The sequence below is a fragment of the Stegostoma tigrinum genome, chromosome 12, assembly GCF_030684315.1.
Source record: "Stegostoma tigrinum isolate sSteTig4 chromosome 12, sSteTig4.hap1, whole genome shotgun sequence".
Classification (NCBI taxonomy): domain Eukaryota; kingdom Metazoa; phylum Chordata; class Chondrichthyes; order Orectolobiformes; family Stegostomatidae; genus Stegostoma; species Stegostoma tigrinum.
Window position 1 is genome coordinate 45,827,502 of NC_081365.1, and position 20,383 is coordinate 45,847,884.

The 20,383-nt window shown below is 40.4% G+C and overlaps 1 protein-coding gene across 2 annotated transcripts; it reads right to left on the minus strand.

Moving 5' to 3' along the window:
• Window positions 1-1,374: 1,374 nt before the first annotated feature.
• On the minus strand, window positions 1,375-16,144 carry xk (X-linked Kx blood group (McLeod syndrome)). Of its 2 annotated transcripts, none has more exons than XM_048541383.2 (3): window positions 15,388-16,144; window positions 9,574-9,836; window positions 1,375-5,375 (listed from the first exon to the last, which is right to left on the minus strand). In XM_048541383.2, the coding sequence occupies exons 1-3, from the start codon at window positions 15,630-15,632 to the stop codon at window positions 4,627-4,629; spliced, it is 1,257 nt and encodes a 418-aa protein (XP_048397340.1). In that variant the 5' UTR covers window positions 15,633-16,144; the 3' UTR covers window positions 1,375-4,626. The 2 variants fall into 2 exon arrangements, with proteins under 2 accessions (XP_048397340.1, XP_048397339.1); XM_048541382.2 differs by having other exon boundaries at window positions 1,375-5,417.
• Window positions 16,145-20,383: the final 4,239 nt, after the last annotated feature.

A 20,383-nucleotide genomic window follows, 5' to 3' on the forward strand; every position in this document is an offset into this window, starting at 1 on the left:
CGAATTTCAATCACCACCATTGGTACTGTGTCTTCTGCCACATAGGGCCAAAGTTCTGGAATTCCCTGTCCCCCTCAGCACCGTCCCCAACCCCCCAGATCTCTCCTCTCTACCCACTTTTCTTCCTTTACAACACACTTTAACACCTATCTTGTTCATGAAGTTTTTGGCCACCTGCCCATAGATCACTTTATGCAGTTTGATGTTATATTTTGTTTTCTAATGCATCTGTGTGGCACTTTGTGATGTTTTGTTATATTAAACATGCTGTATAAGTGGAAGTATAGTCAATACAGTATCATGGACTTTATTAATAAAGCATACAGCAAAAGGGCAAGGAGGGGTATAAAGCAGAATAAGACACTTAGAGTCAAATAGTCATACAGCATGGAAGCAGACCCTTCAGTCCAACTTGTCCATGCTGATCAGGTTTCCCCAAACTAAACTAGCCCCATTTGCCGGGGTTTAGCCCGCATCCCTCCAAACCCTTACTACTCATGTACCTTTCCAAATGTCTTTTAAATATTGTAACTGTACCTCCATCTAGCACTTCTGGCAGTTCATTCCACATACAAACCACCCTCTGTGTGAAAACGTTGCTCCTCAGATCCCTCTTTTATCTCACTTTAAAAATATACCCCTTAGTTTTCAACTCCCCTACCCTAGGGAAAAGACCTTCGCTATTCACCTTATTTATGCCCCTCATGATCTTACAAGCCTCTTTGAGGTCATCCCTCAAACTCCTATGCTCTGGTGAAGAATGTGTCAGCCTGTTCAGCCTCTCCTTATAATTCAAACCCTCCAGTAGTGGCAACATCCTTACATATCTTTTGTCCACCCTCTCTAATTTAGTAATATCCTCACCTGAGGAGTTGGGAGCCATTTTGTCTGCCACACAATAGGCAGAATATGAATGCATTGGAAACAGTGCAGAAGAGATTTACGAGAATGGTTCCAGGGATGAGAAACTTCAATTATAAGGTTAGATTGGAGAGGTTGGGATTGATCTCCTTGGAGTGAAGCAAGCAAAGAAGTCCTCAAAACCATGAGAAGGCTGGATTGAGTAGATGGGGAGAAACTATTCCCCTTCATAACTGGATCGAGATCTAGCGGGTACAGATTTAAAGTGATTTGCATAAAACCCAAATATGATGTGAAAATAAAAAACACTTTCACATGAGTGGTTAGTGTATGGAATGCAAGGATTAGAAATGTAGTCAAGGCAGGTTCAATTGATTTATTCAAGAACACATTATATGATTATTTAAATAAAACAAATGCTGAAGACTGGGTGAAAGATAGGAGAATTCCAGCAAGTTATGATGCTCATTTGGAGAGCTGGTTCAGATATGATGAGCCAAATAGGTTCCTTCTGCACCACAGCACCTCTGTAATTCTGTTACTGTTGTTGTTCGAGAATGATTACAGACACAGTTTCTGAATACATATGAAGAACAAGGATTGGATTTTTAAATATGTAACAAATGCATTGTGCAACAGGTGGTGAATTTCACTACTCCAGACTCACGATATTTTTATTCTCGAACAATGTGAAGTCAGGTGGTGAAAACTCTACTACAATTCCCACAGTTAGCAGCACTTACATAACGCAGATGAATTCCAGATAATAGTAACACTTTAGAATGGAAGTTTCCTGGTTATGGTGGAATAAAAAGGCTGCAGTAGGGAAGAGTAGGACACTTGTGTGTTGCACAATTTATATCATATGTACTCTATTTATTCTTAAAAAAGGTGTGTGCAAATAATGCATCATAAAATACACAATTGTCATTTCTTGGTATTCATTTATTTTACATTACAGCTATAGTCATCAAACATCTGTAAAATGAAGCAACTGCGTTCAGTTCTATTGGAAACATAAGACAATATATTAAATAAAACTATCATTATATACAAACTTTGTTTAATGTTTGTGACTGGTCTGTCCATTGTCAATATTTACAAGATTCTGCGTTTCTCTTTGAAATTATTTATTTTTTAATGTCTTTTAAGAATATGTTCATAACTGCATCTTATCAACACACTGTTAAAGTGATTTTATTTTCAAGTAATTATTACATTTGCACACATTCCATAGTCCCTCAAATTCATAAATAATTTTCACTGATAATTGCAATACTATTGTTATTGATGTGCCAAATTTTTAAACACTTTTCCGCTGAAAATTGTTTCCTGTGATTTATACCAACTCACTAGGCCAATCCTAGACTCAGCTGAAGTACTATTTGTGTCAGTTTTTCCTTATACTAGAGGTAGGGTAGGAAAGGAGCATTTTATCCAGCTATCAGAGTTATAAAACCTGATTCAAGTGACACAATCTGACAAGTGAATTGAACCCAAGAAAATGTGATGACCTGTCAAGACTGTCAACTATCGGGGCGGTCAGATTTTTAGTGTTGTTCTTGATGTCTACACTAGATATTTTTCATTGGCATTTCTCTCAAACACAGAAAGCATATACATTGGTTGTGATACCAAATAATTTACTGAGGAAATTCCCAAGTAGAGCAAAGAATCTTAAGTTTTGATGCAGTTTTTTTTTCTGTAAAGTGTCCCAAAGGAAATATATACATTTAATTTACAAGTCCACTAATTATATTTTTTGTCATCCTGACCAGCATGCACCAAAATTACAAAGCTTTCATTACTTTTTAGACATTCCTTGCATGGGCATTGATGAACTTAATCATGTTTAGCACTTAAATGCTATAATGGGGCTTTCATGATTTAATGAGTATGTTAAACAGGTTACAGTGCATTATGTGATTCCAAAATCTTACTTCTACTTTGCTATCAAGTAGCCATAAAGCAGTGATTAACTTTGCCAAACAGGTATACAAATTCATTATCTTTAACAATAAATATCTATTGACTGAGATGTATTACTTTCAAAGTTGCAGTGAATAATTTAGCAAGTTCTACATTTCCTACTAATTCATATATGACAAGCTTAGCATGTGATTCATCAACAAAGTATTAAAGTATGAAAAGATCATTCAGCCCATTAAATAACTTCCTTTCAATTGACTATGTAGACCCTGAACTGTCATGGATTTTCCTTAAACAACCGTGTTATGATAATAATGAGTGAGTCTACACCCATCCCTGAAAGGATTTTGATCGGGCAGGGTTAGGGGGAAAAATTGGGAGATTCTTTGATGCTTAGTCAGTTCCTGAAGGAGGGCACTAGTATGAAGGGAAGTGAGGTATACTTGTAACCTGAATTTTCAAAGATGGTAAGGAACCTTTTTCTCAAATGGACAGCACATTCATTATCTGGAACCATGATTCACTGCTTTTTTTCCCCTGGAATTATGCACGTGTTAATGTGAAATGAAAGTAGAACTAGGCTTAGTTTCCATACTGAAAACTCTACTTGCTCTCATTATTAAGACTTACAAGTGAATAATTATCATTTTATATTAAAATATTAGAAGGTGACACCTGCCCATAGAACCACGATACAGAAAGGGATTCAATTCCCTTAAAAAGGGGAGAATGGAAAAAATAGAGAGAAAAACAATGGTTTTAAAAGGTATGCAGCACAGTAGACTTAACCATATAAAAGAAGTCCAATATTCCAAAATCAGCCTTGGTTCAATTGATAAGATCTAAGGGTACTTAAATAGGTACTTAACTGCTTTGAAGTTGATTTTGAGCAAATCAGAGGCTTTCAAGATTATATCACAGGTTATTTTCAAATTATGGATTTGTGAGTAAGATGTGTTACTTTTACTGTTTGAATTCTGATGTTAAAATTTTAAAACATGACATTGAATAATGATCACTGAATAATTTAAAAAATCACACTGGATTTTTTTTGCACCAAAACTTATGTAGCAACTTTTGCAGGAAATTTAACTAGAGATCGACATTCTAAGAATTATTTACGGTATTATATTTGTACAGTTTCTCAATGCTGAGTATTTAACCACCAGATTACAAAGGATAAGGCTTATTTTCAGACAGTAGAAAGAGAATATTCCTGCGAATATACAACACTGCTATTATCGTGAATAGTTTCAAGGTGAATGAGTCTTCCATTCAAAGAAATCATGAAACTTCATTGTACAAACTGAAGATCAATACAAATTGGCAAAAAAATTTCAACTGCTCTCACTTATTCAAATTGCAGAGTGTGCAAGAAGGGAGGATACTTCAGTTCTGTTCTTCTCCTATTTTACTTCAGTAATGCACACCTCAAGGATCTCCACAATACAAAGCTAATGAGTTAAAAGTACCAATTAGAAATGGCACTTCATTCAGCACAGCATTGTTAATAGGACAAGCTTCACCCACCGGAAGTACATATTGGAAAATTAATTTCCAGTCACTAATCCGAATGGAATAAAAATCACATGAAGTCAGACTATAGTTTGCAAGGTAAGGCCTCATGCTGGAAACCTATTTGATGTTAAGGTTACTGTCATGTCTCACTGAAATTAATAGCAGATTGATCCTTAAACATTGCAACTCAATCACCTATCAGTGGAATTTGAAGCTGCAGAGCTCATCTGGAAATTAACATGAGGATTGTATCCAAACAAACTGGATGGGTAAAAAATGAAAACACTGTGCACTTACTACTACACTTTGAAGCTTCTTCTAATCTTGAGATTTAGGGCTAAGTTGAGCACCCTGTTCATGGTCATTGGCATTATTGGGTTCTAAGACAGCTCTTTCCACAGGTTCAGCAGCTTTGTGACAATGGCAGTGAAAAACAAAATGGATGCAAGCTAATAATCCTTCAGAAATACTGGAAGTGAAAAGCTTTTTACATGGGTGGCAGAACTGATAAAAGACAAGCATAAAAAATATTGCAATGCAATATCCAATTAACAATTGCATGACCAACAAAGGAGCACATATATAGGTATAAACATCAGTTTTGTAGATGTACCATAAGAGAATAAGAACAGCATTTTCAATGAATCTTAACATATAGTACACTGCTAGTCTGTACCAGTTCTGGGATTTATTAATTAAATCAGGATCATTTAGCTTGAGTTGAACTGCTGACCAACAGAACATATTAACACCGGCATAGAGGAATGTAAGGCAACATAATACCATTGTTGTACCTACTCTTGTAAACGTTTTCTCGATGTTCTCAGGGAAAGGTGATTTACTGTTCCAGAATAATACCCATGGATAGAAAAAGAATGTAAAAAAGTTCAAGAGAACTACGGGGAGGATCCATATCTGCAACACAGAGCTAAAAAGAACCAAAACAACCACTCTGGTGGCAATCTCAAAGCTTCTCCATAGAAATATACAGATGTAGGCTGCAGGCTTCACATGTACCTCATATTCATCATACTTGATTTTGATAGCGAGGATATTGCACCGCAAAGCTCCATATACAATGGTAAGTAGAGAAATAACCATTAGTACTCCTGAAAAATGAAGCAGAACTTAAGAGTTTTTTGGATTAAAAAATCCAAAAACAATCATACTAATCAATGTTTATAGAAATGTACTAAAATATAACCCAGTCGCAGAAATTGGTCGCCAAGGTAACAGTAAATTAGAATATTACATGAATAGAAATGGGCGGAAATGCACTTAGGTTGTTTTTCTGATTTCCTTTGTGGTCAATGAGGAGAATTGCCATGGATAGTGACCCCCAGTTACTAAAAACTGCATTGCAGACTGGACTGAAAATGGATTAAATGTAAACAGAAATGAACGGGGAATGGGTATTTTTAGAGGAATATGTAAACAATCGTAACCTTCGGAGATTGGCTCTTATTTTTTGCCAAATTTATCCTGGACTTGAAAACACAATAACAACATTTACATGCAGCACAAAAGTAAGGAATGCAGTAATCTGTGAAGTGAGCTGCATGCAGCCTCAGAAGGACACAGGCCAACTAAGAGAAACAGTGCATTTATATCAGCTACAGGGTAATGCAAAAATTGTGCATGAAAAATAAAGTTAGTAAATTATTCACTAAATAGAAATATCTTAAAAGTAAAGTAAAAGAAAGACTTAAGGGTTCAGATACATCTTTAAAACATGAGCAATACGTTGATCAAAGCTGCAAGATAAACGCAAACAGGATCCTAAATTCTTTATTTAGATATAGAAAGTACGTGAAATATACATCAACGCATTACTGACTTCAAAATAACTGGTTGTTGTTACCAGAGGGTAGTAGTTGAAGTGTTAGCCTTAAAAAAATCATTTTAAATGACAGTCACCTGCTTGATCAGGTGTTGTTTCTGGCTTCAACTACTTCAACAGGACATCTTGTGCTGGAGTAGACACTAGTACTAGTGTAATGCCACAACTTGGTTATCTTGGTGGATCAACCTCAGCTAACTCAGTTTCTCTCTCTACAGATGCTGTCAGACTAGCTGAACATTTCAGCTTTCTCTGCTTTATTTCCAATATCCAGCATTGACAGTATTTTGCCATTGTAATATTTATTTGCAGTTATTATTCATTATCCCAGGGCAGTTCTTGGTATTTTGTAAATGAAGTACATTATATTTTTGTAATTTATTGTTGTATTTGTAATAATCACATATAAAGTTTTTGAAATTTCACCCTAATTATATCTTTTATTTCAAATTGTTCGCTTGCAGATGGACTACATTCCAACAATAGTATGTTAGGTTGACAAATTCATTCGCAGTGCCAGTTTCTCAGTTCAGTTTATCTACTTGAAGGATACTTGCCATTTCATGTTTATTGTGGCTGGAAATTAATGTGGATCTCTGAAACTCAACACGAGACTTTTGGCTGTACCTTGTCAAGGTTTCATCAATATTCAAGCAACAATTTTTCTGGAAATTCTCATCGAAAAGAGTGAGTGCTCTGTCAGGCCACCTTATTGGGCTCTTTATGGGCATTTGTCTGTTCCTTGTCAGAGCAGGACCTCTGATGTTACACAGAACCTGTGCACCATCCCGCTTGGCCCCTGAGCTATCCTGCAAAGTACTGCTATGTGCTTTGCAAAACATGCCACACCTTCAGTGCAAGGCATCCACACACTCTGCTCTTTAAAAATGTCAAATGATCACTAACATGGAAATCCTGCTAGCTTGGGTTTAGCACTTCCAGGCAAATTCAAATCATGGTAATCAGCAATTCAGAACAAAATTGTGGGCTAAATCCAGACTTTCAAATAGGTTTGTGTTATGAGCAGTGCATTAATTTGTGTTCATTTTCACTGTTTTGAATAAATAATTCCCTTCTATTCTACGATGATTCTTCCAGTCACAAATTGTAAAAGAGCTATATGGTTTCTTTTGAATAGATTCATGATGTTGCTATCCCTGCTGACCAGAATAATCATTTAATGAAAATAGATAATAGTTTTCTAATAGAATTAGTAGAAAATTTTAGCAGCCGATTACAGCCAAAGGAACAGGAGGAGGCTATTCTTCGAGCCTGTTTGCCATTCAGTGAGATCAAGGTTAATCTGTGGCCTAACTCCATGTACCTGTCTTTGGCCCATATCCCTTAATACCTTTGCTTGACAAGACTTCATCCATCTCAGATTTAAAATTGACAACTGATCCAGCATTCACGGCCATTTGTGGAACAGACTTCCAAACATCTACCACCCTTTGTGTATAAAAGTGCTTCCTAACATCTCTCCTGAATGGTCTGGCCCTAATTCTCAGATTATGACCCCTTGTCCTAGAATCCCCAACCAGTGGAAAGAGTTTACTTTTTTTCTACCGTGTCTTTTACTGTTAATATATTGAAACTTCATCAGATCACCCCTTAACCTTCTGAATTTTAGAGAAAGCAGGCCTAATTTGTACAACCTCTCTTGATAACGTAACCCTTGAAATCCAGGTTTCATTGTTCTAAACCTACATTATACTCCCTCCAAAGCCAATATATTCCTTCCTCTGGTGTGGTGCCCACATCTGCTCACAGTACTCCAAGTGGACTATAACCAGGGTTTTGTAAAACTGTAGCATAACTTCTGCATCCTTATACTCCAGTAATCCAGATATAAAGGCCAGCATTCCATTAGTTTTCTTGATTATTTTCTGTACCTGTAATGACATTTTAAAGATTTATGTACCTGAGCCCACAGGTATCTTTGGACATCCATTGCATTTAATGCCATACTATCTAGAATGTAACCTGATTTATCCTTTCTCAGTCCAAAATGGATAACCTCACATTGGCTTACATGGAACACCATCTGCCCATTTGCTTCATTTATCAATACCATTTTGTAATTTTATGCTATCATCTACAATGTCAATAATGTTGCCTAACTTTGTGTCATCAGCAAATCTGAATACGATTTTCTATGCTATTATCTAAGTCACTAATAAATAATGTGATTAATTCAGGCCCCAACACAGATCCTTGTGAGACTCCACCCGGTCACATCCTGCCTATTTGCATACCTACCTATTATCCCTACTTCTGTTGCCTACCTTTCGACCAATTTTTGAGCCATGACAGTGATTTGCCATCAATTCCTTGGACTTCTACTTTAGCTAACAGTGTCTTTTATGGGACATTTTCAAATGTCTTCTCATAGCCCATATAAACAACATCCATAGACATTTCACTGTCCACTACTTTAGTCATCTCTTCAAAAAATGCAATGAGGTTTATCAAGCATAACCAACCTTTCAAGAATCCATGCTGGCCCTCCCCGATTAACAAAACATTTTCAAGGCGTTCAGTTACTCCATTATTGATTATGGACTCTAACAGTTTCCCCACTACAGATATTAAGGTAAATGGTCTGTGAATCCTTGGTTTCCTTCTTCTGCCCTTCTTAAAAGTGGAGTGACTCTGTATCTAGGAAGCTTTGAAAGATTATATTTATGACATCTACAATGTGGTTCACTATTTCCTTTAATACCCTCAGACGGAAACTGTCAGGTCCCAAGGATGTGTCACTCTTTAATTCCATTAATTTCCTTGTAACGAATAAGGTCCTCAGATATAGGAGCAGAATTAAGCCATTTGGCTCATTGAGTCTGCTCTGCCATTCGATCATGGCTGATATGTTTCTCAACCCCATTCCCCTGCCTTCTGCCCACTGCCCTTGATCTCCTTACTATTCAAGAACCTATCTATCTCTGCCTGAAAGATACTCAATGATTCAGGCCTCCCAGCCTTCTACGACAATGAGTTCCAAGATTCACCACCTCTGACTGAAACAATTCGTCCTCATCTCAGTTCTAAAGGGTCATCACTTCACTCTGAGACTGTGACCTTTAGTCCTACTCTCTCCAACTAGTGGAAATATCTTCTCCATGTCCACTCTATCCAGACCTCTCAGTATTTTTGAAGTTTCAATCGGTTCTCCCCTCATTGAGTACAGACCTAGAATTCTCAACTGCTACTCATATGATAAGTCCTTCTTTTCCAGTGAATCTCCTCTGAACCCCCTCTAAGGCAATGTTTCAACAGAAGTGATGTTGATGTCTGAATGTAATGATAACCTGATGATAGACCTTCATCCAATTTGTCTAGATTGAATGATGCAAATCCAAATGATGTTTCACTTGGTGAAGTAACTTTAGACAAATGTGCAATTTCAGCATGATGAAAACACGTACCTCTACCAGGTGTAACAAACTGTTCCTTTACACTGACATAGAGCTGGAGGGTAAGTTGGGGTGCAGAGCCTATGAAAGCCTGAATCACTGAAGTCCGGTTAAAAGCAGCTCTGTGTGTGAACATTTTGCCTTCTGCTTGACCCACTTCCTTCTCAATTTCTTCAGAGTAGCCATTTTTTCTCATCTGCTTCTTTTTGGTAATACTGACATAAGGTTCTTCAACTCTACCAACATTTAGGTAAATACATAGTGCTTCAAGGCACCTAAAAATATTAAATAGAAAGGAGCATGAAAGAAGTATTGTAAAATGTTCTTAAATTAATGTATCACTTTATGCTGCAATATCTTCTCTAATTTATAAGCAAAAATATTGGAAAAACTCAGGTTGTCTTGGAGCAACTGATTGAGATGACCTTTCATTAGAATAGTTTTTGATGAAAGGTAATCTCGATCTCAAACATTAATCCTGTTTCTCTCTCCATAGATGGTGCATGATTATTTTCAGCATTTATGCTTTTTCTTTCAAGTGTCCAGCATCCACAGTATTTTGCTTGTTATATTATTGTTCTATTTAATATAGTGGCTGGCAGCAAGTAACCATTCCAAACCCCAGCTGCAAAATAATCACTGTGCTGCTGAGTCGTGATGTTAAATCCACTTGCTTGCTGAATAAATTACTATGTTTATAAAAAAAGGCAGTTTCTCCAGTAGGTTGTGACAAGCTCTTTCATTCCTGTTACTCTGCCAGTGATGCATCAGTTTCAGGACCACTGTTGAGTGTCTTACCTTTCTATTGTATGTGCTACCAATGAAGGCTGTCCCATATAATCCATAAACATATTTTTAACTAACAACTGGAAAAGAACATGACATCTGTCCTAAGAGCATGACAGTAGCCTCCCTGTACATTCCTGTTCCATTATAATTGCTTTTGCACCATCTTACTTGAAATCTCCTAGTTGTCTACGTACCAGCTGTAGAAATCCTGCTAGGTGGCTCAGTGGTTAGCACTGCTGCTTTACAGTGCCACGGACCTGAGTTTGATTTCACCCTTGGGCGACTGTGTGGAGTTTGCACATTCTTCCAATGTATGTGTGGTGGTCTGGTTTCCTCCCACAATCTGAAGGTGTGCAGGTTAGGTAGATACGCCATGCCAAATTGCCCATAGTGTTCAGGGATGTGCAGGCTAGGTGGATTAGCCATGGGTAATGCAGGGGTACGTGGATGGGATGAGTTTGGAGGGATGCTCTTTGGAGCGTCAGTGTGGGCCAAATGGCCTGTTTCCACATTGCAGGGATTCTAAATGTGTGAGTATAACATATTAATAAAATTCACGTGAGCATTATGGAAGTTAAAGGGTTAAGTCTAAAATCTCATGTTCAAGGATCAATCTATATGATTCCAGCCCCACTTTCTCTGAGCAAGCCTCTTTCAGTGAACCTCCCTAATGGAACAGTATGAAATAAATGGTTACATGGGATCATAGAATCTGAACCCTGCAATTACTAATCATTTCAGTTCTTTCAATCTTTCATTATAAAAAATCTTAACACAATTTCAAAACAGAAACATAACTAAAAGCTAACTTAAACATACTGTCATAGAGATAGTAGGAACTGCTGATGCTGGAGAATCTGAGACAACACGGTGTGAAGCTGGATGAACACAGCAGGCCAAGCGGCATCAGAGGAGCAGGAAAGCTTGACATTTTGGGTCGGGACCCTTCTTCAGAAATGGGGGAGGGGAAGGGGTTTCTGAAATAAATAGGGAGACAGGGGGAGGTGGATAGAAGATGGATAAAGGAGAAGATAGGGTGAGAGGAGGCAGACAGGTCAAAGAGGCAGGGTAGAGGTGGTGAAGGTGAATGTAGGTGAGGAGTTGGGGGGGATAGGTCAGTCCAGGGAGGACAGACAGGTCAAGGGGGCGGGATGAGGGGATGAGGTTAGTGGGTAGGGGATGGGAGTGGGGCTTGAGGAGGGAGGAATGGTTAGGGAGGCGGGGACTGGCTGGGTTGGTTTTGGCATGTGGTTGGGGGAGGGGAGCTGTTGAAGCTTGTGAAATCCACATTGATACCCTTAGGCTGTAGAGTTCCCAAGCGAAATATGAGATGCTATTCCTGCATCTTTTGGGTGGCGTCATTGTGGCAATGCAGGAGGCCGAGGATGGACTTGTTGTCTGAGGAGCTTGGGGGGGTGGGGTGGAATTGAAATGGTTCATGACTGGGAGGTGTAGTTATTTGTTGTGAACTGAGCATAGGTGTTCTGCAAAGCGGTCCCCAAGCCTCCGTTTGGTTTCCCCGATGTAGAGGAGGCCACAATGGGAACAGTGGATACAGTATATAACATTGACAGATGTGCAGGTGAACATTTGTTTAATGTGAAAAGTCTTCCTAGGGCCTGGGATCGGGGTGAGGGGGGAGGCGTAGCTCTTGCTTTGGTTGCAGGGAGAAGTGCCAAGGGTGGGTAGGCTGGAGGGAGTGTGGAGCGGACAATCAGTAATTAAAACTTAATGCTATTTCTCATGTGACTATATTTAGCTTTAAGTAATATCCTAGTTCAATATTATTTAATGTGATACTGTCTTACAACATCATCCACACAAACCGATCAATTCAGAATGGCTCTACCACTGCTGCCTGATTGCAAGTATGCTAACTCACTAAAATTTAGTTCTCATACATTTCCCAACAATTATCAAGGTTTTACTTAAATCAACATGAATTCTTCAAATAATCTAATTACATGGTCACTGTCTGCAGAAAAAAGAAGTTTGCAAGTTCTCTCATACATTCACTAGGATGTAAACCTGATTAGAACATATATGTTAGAACTTTTTGAGGGGATCTGGATGTTGCTTAAAAGGCCAATATTTGTCTCCCTCCCTAAATGCCTTTAAACCGAGTGGCTGGCTGGACCATTTCAGCAAACAGTTCAGACTGGTCCAGCTGATAGATTTCCTTCATTAAATAACTCTGGGAACCAGATGGGTTGTCATAAACAAAAAATAGCTTCCATGATAATCGCGACTGACAGTAGCTTTATACTCCAGATTTATTGATAGAGTATAAATTCAATCAGCTGCCACAATGAAAACTAAACCCATGCCACGGTAACATGAGACCACTAGCCTGACTTCTGAATGTTCAGCCCAGTGACATTATCACAACACCAATTCCTCAAATGGAATGTCACAAACAATACTGGGAAGGACGGGTGCCTTGGATCAGGTCACGATAAGGAGAAGCCTCTAGCCAGAGTAATTTGACTAGCAAGAGCATCAAAAATCTCCAATGTAAAACACTTCCCTTTGTGTAGTAATACCTGCACACAAAGGACAAAACGTGATGTAAAGGAGGATCAGAGGACCCAAAGCTTGAGAAAACGGGTACATTTTATACACTTCAATCTTATAATTGGACAATGAGATAATTAATGTTAGTCAATAACTGATCTGATAAAACTCTGGCTTTGAATTATCGAACCTAGAATAAGAAAAGGTCTGAATAGACTGGAGATGAAGAAAACTTCATAGAGAAATCAGAGAATTTGAGAGACACTTAATAGAATGCGTCAGGTTCAAGACAGAACGGCATTTGTTGCCATACCTTCCACCCAAAGCATAAACTGTGTAATAATGATTCTCAGCTTCATGTTGCAGACTATTATGCAGTTACTGTAATAGCTCAAGTCTTGATGGTGCTGAATAAAGTTTAATTCGCGTACCAACACAGGTCAAGGTTGAATTATTGGTTATCGAGTTTAATCAAAATAAGATATGATCATGCACTACTTGAACATAACATTCTTTCATTTGCGAGTTATATTTCCAGCATTAATTGCTCACTGAGTGCTCAATTGTCCCTGGTTTTCCATAAAAGCATTTCCTCAATTTCCACAAGAAATAATTCTTGGTTGATACATTGGCATTATCCTCATATTGAAATCTAGTACACTTACAACTGATTGCAGTGAATTCCTCTTCCCAATGGATTGAAGTGGATGTGGAGGTGTCAGTGTTGGACTGGGATGGACGAGGTCAAAAATCACGCAACACCAGGTCATCGGCCCGACAGGTTTATTTGAAAACGCAAGCTTTCTAGGCTCAGCTCCTTCCTCAGACGTCGTGAAATGACTGTACCTGCTTTATTCTGTGCCGTCCTTTCCTCACGTTTTGATGACAATGAATCTTTCGGGAATTCGACGCGTCACCACACCCCCTTTTTGTATTTCTCTTGGTGAATTCCAGGGCGTATTAGTTTATAGCAAAAGAACAATTAGCAATAAAGTGTGATTTTGGTTGCATTACATGAAATGGTTGACGAATGCTTAATTAATTAAAATAGGTTTAGACCGGGGGTGGGGTGGGGGTGAAAGAGTTGTACATAGTCAGCAAAGCTATCCTTTCCTGCTATGATTAAACACACTTCACCCTATCTGCCTACTGTTCTCTACAGCCACGGCCTGTTTGCCGCTTCAATGAACATTGTAAAAGTTAAATCGCGTGCATCAGCAGTCATTACAAAACGGGCAGCTGGGTGAAAAAAAGACATCTTTAGATATGCCTGGATAAGCACACAGCGATGTTAGCCGGCACAACACACAGAGCTTAGAGCCGTTAACATAACATTGCTTATTTCAGAGACATTTGTATGGCCACTACATAAAATATCCTGATTTTGCACTGCTAATGCCACCCCACGCCTTTCTGTGGCCTTTTTGGTATGTTTTATTTTACCCCAAACTGGTTCAGGTCCGCGCGAAGCTGCTTTCAGTGTTATAACGTGGGTACTTTATCACGTTTAGTTGCCGATTCCGTTATAAGGGAATTGTTGGGAAGCAGGAGGTACCTCCTTTGGAAAGGGAAGGTCAGACTGACTGTAGAGCTCGATGATTGCACAAAGAAAGCCGGTTTTCTGTGTCAACCTCTCGATTTCAGCCTGCAACCTGATCACGGAGCAGGGTCCACATGATGTGGAGATATTTAGGTTTCAGTTTCAGGCTCTCGTTACAGTGATGGAGGGTGAAGAGCGACAAATTATTTCATCAAAACGTAGTTTGCGATGTGGCTGTTAAAATAATTTAACCCGGAGGCTGGTTTCTTCCTCAAAGATTTAACGCGAGTTTGAATACACACTCAAGTGTGATTGCACACTGAAAGCTAGGTTCTTACCACTAATCCCTCTCGCTGGGTTGTGTTTGAGAATCAAAAGAATTGAATGCAGCGTTGATTTATGGTCCTGCAGGCTGGAACACAAGAGTTCCCCTGTGCGCATGTATCTCTTTCACCCTCGCCTGTTTTCAACCTTCGTCTCACGTCCCGCTCTCAGGATAATATTAATTCACCAAATGTCTGTCACGCCCCTCATTCTGGGCAGAAACTGGGCCAAGGCGATTCCCCCCATTTTCACAGTTTCTCGATTATAAACAAACTGCATGGGGCTGGTGTTTGCATATTTGCACCGCGGCTTCAATCCATGATGCTACTCCACACATGAAAGCAAATGAATTCGGAGACGAGAATGCTGCGTTATTTGGATAATAACTCGTTTATTAATAAACCATTTTCGTCTTTTATTCCTCGAGCATCGAGGAGGTACGAAGCTTAATCTATTTTCATATGTACAGCCAATCCCACCCTAACATTGTTAGAAAGAATAACCCAACATCACCATCTTATTATTCATCACCCAAATACAGAGTACGTTTGTTTCCCAGTGAATTCAATTGAAGCCAATATTGTTCCTTATTTATCTCTGCATGCAGTTATATCACTGAACCCTCGCGGCAACAATTATCTGGACTGAAAGTTGCCTACCTGACGAATGGTCCAAGCTGTAACAGATGTAGGAACAGCACCAGGGGTCTGTCCCTGCTCACATCCCGGTGCACGAAGGTTAGAGTGAACTGAACCAGGATTGATGGCACTAGCACGAAGACCAGTGTGAGCCCTTGCCAGATCCTGTCCCCAGCAGATCTGTAGGTACTGCTTAGATACAGTGCTGCGACCAACTCTGCAGCAAAAAGAAAAACAGACACGAAGATGCCGCCCGGGGGTTTCATCCTCAATGTTGGCACGAAGGCGACAGTTCAATAACCACGAAACAAGCTGATTGCATCCATTGCTGCCGGTGCTGTTTGTCAGTGAACTGCTGCAGACAGAGGGGCTGCTCCCACAACCACAGTGAGAAATATTCCAGCAGGGGGAGTGTTAGAGACTGGCGTCTCTGTACAGGATACACAATCTCAGGCTTGACCATCCCCACCTCCATCTCATCCATCACTGACAGCAGGGGACTGCGCCATGCGAAAGCTAGGATTTTACATTTTTACGGAAGTCAATTATTCGATTAAACAAAAACAGCGGCAATAACAAAGAGCGAAGTAGCAGCACGTATTACACAACACGACAAAGAGAAGCCGGTCGATTAACTAACAGTAGGTTTCAATACTCCGCCCAACAACAGCGCATGTCTGGAATACTAAAATGTGAGGCTGGATGAACCCAGCAGCCAAGCAGCATCTCAGGAACACAAAAGCTGACGTTTCGGGCCTAGACCCTTCATCAGAGAGGGGGATGGGGAGAGGGAACTGGAGTAAAAAGGGAGAGAGGGGGAGGCGGACCGAAGATGGAGAGTAAAGAAGATAGGTGGAGAGAGTGTAGGTGGGGAGGTAGGGAGGGGATAGGTCAGTCCAGGGAAGACGGACAGGTCAAGGGGGTGGGATGAGGTTAGTAGGTAGGAGATGGGGTTGCGGCTTGGGGTGGGAGGAAGGGATGGGTGAGAGGAAGAACAGGTTAGGGAGGCAGAGACAGGTTGGACTGGTTTTGGGATGCAGTGGGTGGGGGAGAAGAGCTGGGCTGGTTGTGTGGTGCAGTGTGGGGAGGGGACGAACTGGGCTGGTTTAGGGATGCTCCCACGATAAGACATTCCACTCCCGCACATCCCAGATGTCCAAGTTCTTTAAGGACCGCAACTTTCCCCCCACAGTGATCGAGAACGCCCTTGACCACGTCTCCCGTATTTCCCGCAACACATCGCGTAAGTAGCTCTGTGTTGCATTGTCACCAAATTGAAATCTCATTTTTGGTATGCATGTTGCTGAACCTGTCATGCACTCCTTTGTTCTTCATTGAACCAGCATTAATCCTCTGATTTGATGGTGATGTTATATTGGCAGAAATGCAGGCCATGAGGCTTCAGATTATATTAGACTTCAATTCAGGCCCTCAGTGCCACATAAATTCCCAATCTTGAGTTGCTAGCACCATGGTAATGCCAAACAGCACAATACGGTGTAGCCTCGATGTGACAACAAAGTTGGCTCCACAATGACTGGTGCGCAGGTCGACTGCTGAGACTGGCTCTAGTCTCAATGGTTAGCTTCCAGAGGCCTTTAAAGATTGCTCTCTTTAATAAAATACTGTCTCACTTACATCATCCTTGGATGCAGGGTCAATTACCAGAGACTTATTGGTGATGCCCACTTACATTGTCAGCCACTTCCTTCAAAGGCTAGCCACCACTGTAAATTACCATAGATTTTTTAAAAAAAATTACTCAGTGGTTATGGGCATTGTTAGCTGACCAGCATTTATTGTTCACCCCTAATTGCCCTTGAAAAGGTAGTGGTGAGCTGCCTTCTTGAAGCACATCCATTCAATCAGTTGCAGGTAGACCTGCAGTACTGTGACAGGAAGGGAGCTCCAGCATTTTAACCATGTGACACTGAAAGAGTGGATATATTTACAGACAGGATGAGTGACATGGAGAGGCAGTCCCCATGAATTCCTATGTATCTTCCATTCTCGTCCTTCTAGATGCTGGGGCCTATTGGCTTGCAAGGTACTGTCTAAGGAGCCTTGGTGAATTTCTGCAGTCCATCTTGTAGATGGTATATATTGCCACTACTTGTGCATCAGTGATGGGGAGACTTCTGGCTGAAGATCATAAAACCACAAGATGTAGCAGCAGCAGCTAGCCATTAGGCCAATCGAGTTTTGCTCTGTTATTCAATCATATCATGGCTGGTCCAATTCTCCTGAACTTCACTTTCCTGCCTTTTCCCCATGACCCCTGATAAAACCATAAGACCATTTGTTACAATTTCTTCAGCCTTCCCTTTTGCACTGATGTGTTGTAATTCTCCATCTTTGAGGATGGGGATATTTGTGTTGCCTCACAACAGTGAGCTGTCTAATTGTCCATACCATGTACGTCACAATATGGCAAGACTACAGAGCTGAGATCTGATCTGTTGGTTGTGAAATTGCTTAGCTCTGTCTAACATTTGCTGCTTATGCTTTTAGGAAGCTATTTAGTTCTGTCCTGCATCTTCATTAGGTGGACGTTTTATTTTTAGGTATGCCTGGTGCAGCTACTGACACGCCCTCCTGTACCTGTTAGTGAACTGCATTGACCCCTGGCTACATGGTAATTGTAGGGTGAGATATGTATGAGGTCATGAGGTTGCATAATGTGTTTAAGTACAGTTCTGCAGCTGCTAATGGGGAGTACAGCACCTCATGGATGCCCATTTTTGAATTGCTAGATCTGCTAAAAAATTTCCCATTTGTGATAGTGTTTGTATCATACACACAAAAAGGGTGTCATCAATGTGAAGGCAGGGCAAGGACTACTGAATACCCACAAAATCCTTCAAATGAACTTTGGGCAGATTAAAGCTAGCTCTTTTTTCTGAAGTGTCGTTTTCTTGCTGTTAGTTTAGGCTAAAACAGACTGTGTGAATCCCAGCATTATGCTCAACTCAGGACTCAAGCTAATATTCTACTCATTACCAAAATTAAATGTCATTAAAAAAGCATTGCCTTCCTCCACTCTTATCCCATTTCTCCTGTGGTAACTTATGTAGCTTGATGAGTAGAAATTAATTCTTGTCTCATCTGTTTTATGGATCAAAATTGGGAGCAAAAATGACCCATTAATTGGAACTATGCTGGTTACTCTATTGACATTTGAACAATGTACAACACAATGATTTCAGGAGTCTGAGCACCTACCTTAAATCAGGGTTAGGATTCTTGAATAAACAACAGCATGGCGCGACCAACATTTTAGATCGCCCATGGGCTTTCCTGATTGAAGCATAAGCAAAGGACTTGTTCAGCTCCCTTATTTTCTGAGTGTGGATGTGTCTTCGCAAGTGACTGTCATCAGAAAGTGATGCAGCATTTAAAAAGAACCACCACTGATCCACCATAATCCAATTCAATTTTCCTTGCCCTGTGCTAATTTGATTTGATCCGATTGATTTGTTTATTGTCACATGTACCTAAGTACCATGAAAAACTTAGCGAGCAGTACAGGCTGATGATAGTAAGGAAGGACACACAGGACCTGCGTGAGTCAAGATCAGTGTTAACAAGATCAACACTCTTTCAAGTTAGAGAGTCCATTCATCAGTCTAATAATGGCAGGGAGAAACTGTTACTGAACCTGCTGCTACATATGTTCAAGACTCCATATCTTCTGCCTGATGGAAGAGTTTGTAGGAGAACATTACCAGGGTGCAATGGGACTGTAATGACGTTGGCAGCCTTTTTGCGGCAACAAGCCATGTAAATGGAGTCCATGGATGTAAGGTTGCCTTCGTGATGGTCTGGGCTGTGTACACCACCTTCTGTAGTTTCTTATGGCCCTGGGCACAGGAGTTGCCATACCAGACCATTATGCACCCCGACAGTATGCTTTCTATGGTGCATCTGTAGAAATTGGTGAGGGATCTTATGCCAGATTTCCTGAGTTACCTGAGGGAGAAGAGGCGTTGTGCCTTCTTAATTGTTGCATCTGTGTGGGAAGCCCAGGACAGGTCATCAGCTATCGTCACCGCTAGGAACTTGATGCTCTCAACCCTCTTAATCTCAGTTCCTTTGATGGAAATGAGGGTGTGTCCTCCTCCTTTCTTTCTGAAGTCAATGATCAGTTCTTTTCTTTTGCCGACATTGAGAGAGAGGTTGTTATCATTGCACCACATCACCAAGCTGTCTATCTACCTTCTGCATTCTATCTCATTGTTGTTTGATATCCGTCCTGCTACAGTGGTGTCACCAACAAACTTGTAGGTGCTGTTCATTCGGAAATGGGCTACACGGTTGTGGGTGTACAGGAAGTATAATAGGGGGCTGACAGTGCATCCTTGGGTGGGCCTCAGTGTAGAATGTTAACATGGAGGAAGTTAGTTGTCTGTCTTCGCTGATTGCAGCCTATGGGTCTGGAAGCTGAGGATCCAGTTGCAGGGGGTGAAGCCAAAGCCAATGTCTTGGAGTTTTGAGATCAGTCTGGAGGGGATAATAGTGATGAAGACGGAGCTGTAGTCGATGAGCAGGAGTCTGACATAGGTGTCCTTGTTGTCCAGACGTTCCAGGGATGAGCACGGGGAAATGGCATCTGCTGTGGACCTGTTAGGCCCCTCTCCCAGTTACTACAATGCTGCAATTAATGAGGCAGGCAGCCCAGCATTCTTCTGCCTGAAATAGGTGAGCTTTCTCTCGAGTTGCATCAAGCATCTTAAATTATTGAAATGTAACATGAGATTCAATTTCTGATGCTTCATGGACCCAGTCTTGTACTAATTTTCAACATGGTTTCTGCTGCAACCTTCCAAACAGCCGCACTTTCCGGATTCTACGCACACCAATACATACACAATTGCACTGCTAACTTCCTACACCCTGATCGCTGGCTGTCTTGTCCTTTATAACTTACATTAGTTCCTGTTTTCCAGCACATTGAATTTATCCTTATCTTCAAATCTACCCTGTCTGTGCAATTGTGACTTTGGCTGGGTGTTCCCAG

Excerpts from the sequence above, each read along its gene's own strand:
- xk (XM_048541382.2), bottom strand. The coding sequence starts at position 15,632 with ATGAAACCCCCGGGCGGCATCTTCGTGTCTGTTTTTCTTTTTGCTGCA. Across the intron at positions 9,837-15,387 it reads CAGCTTGGACCATTCGTCAG|GTGCCTTGAAGCACTATGTA; the intron begins GTAGGCAACTTT and ends TAATATTTTTAG. Across the intron at positions 5,418-9,573 it reads GTTTGTTACACCTGGTAGAG|GAGTACTAATGGTTATTTCT; the intron begins GTACGTGTTTTC and ends TTCATTTTTCAG.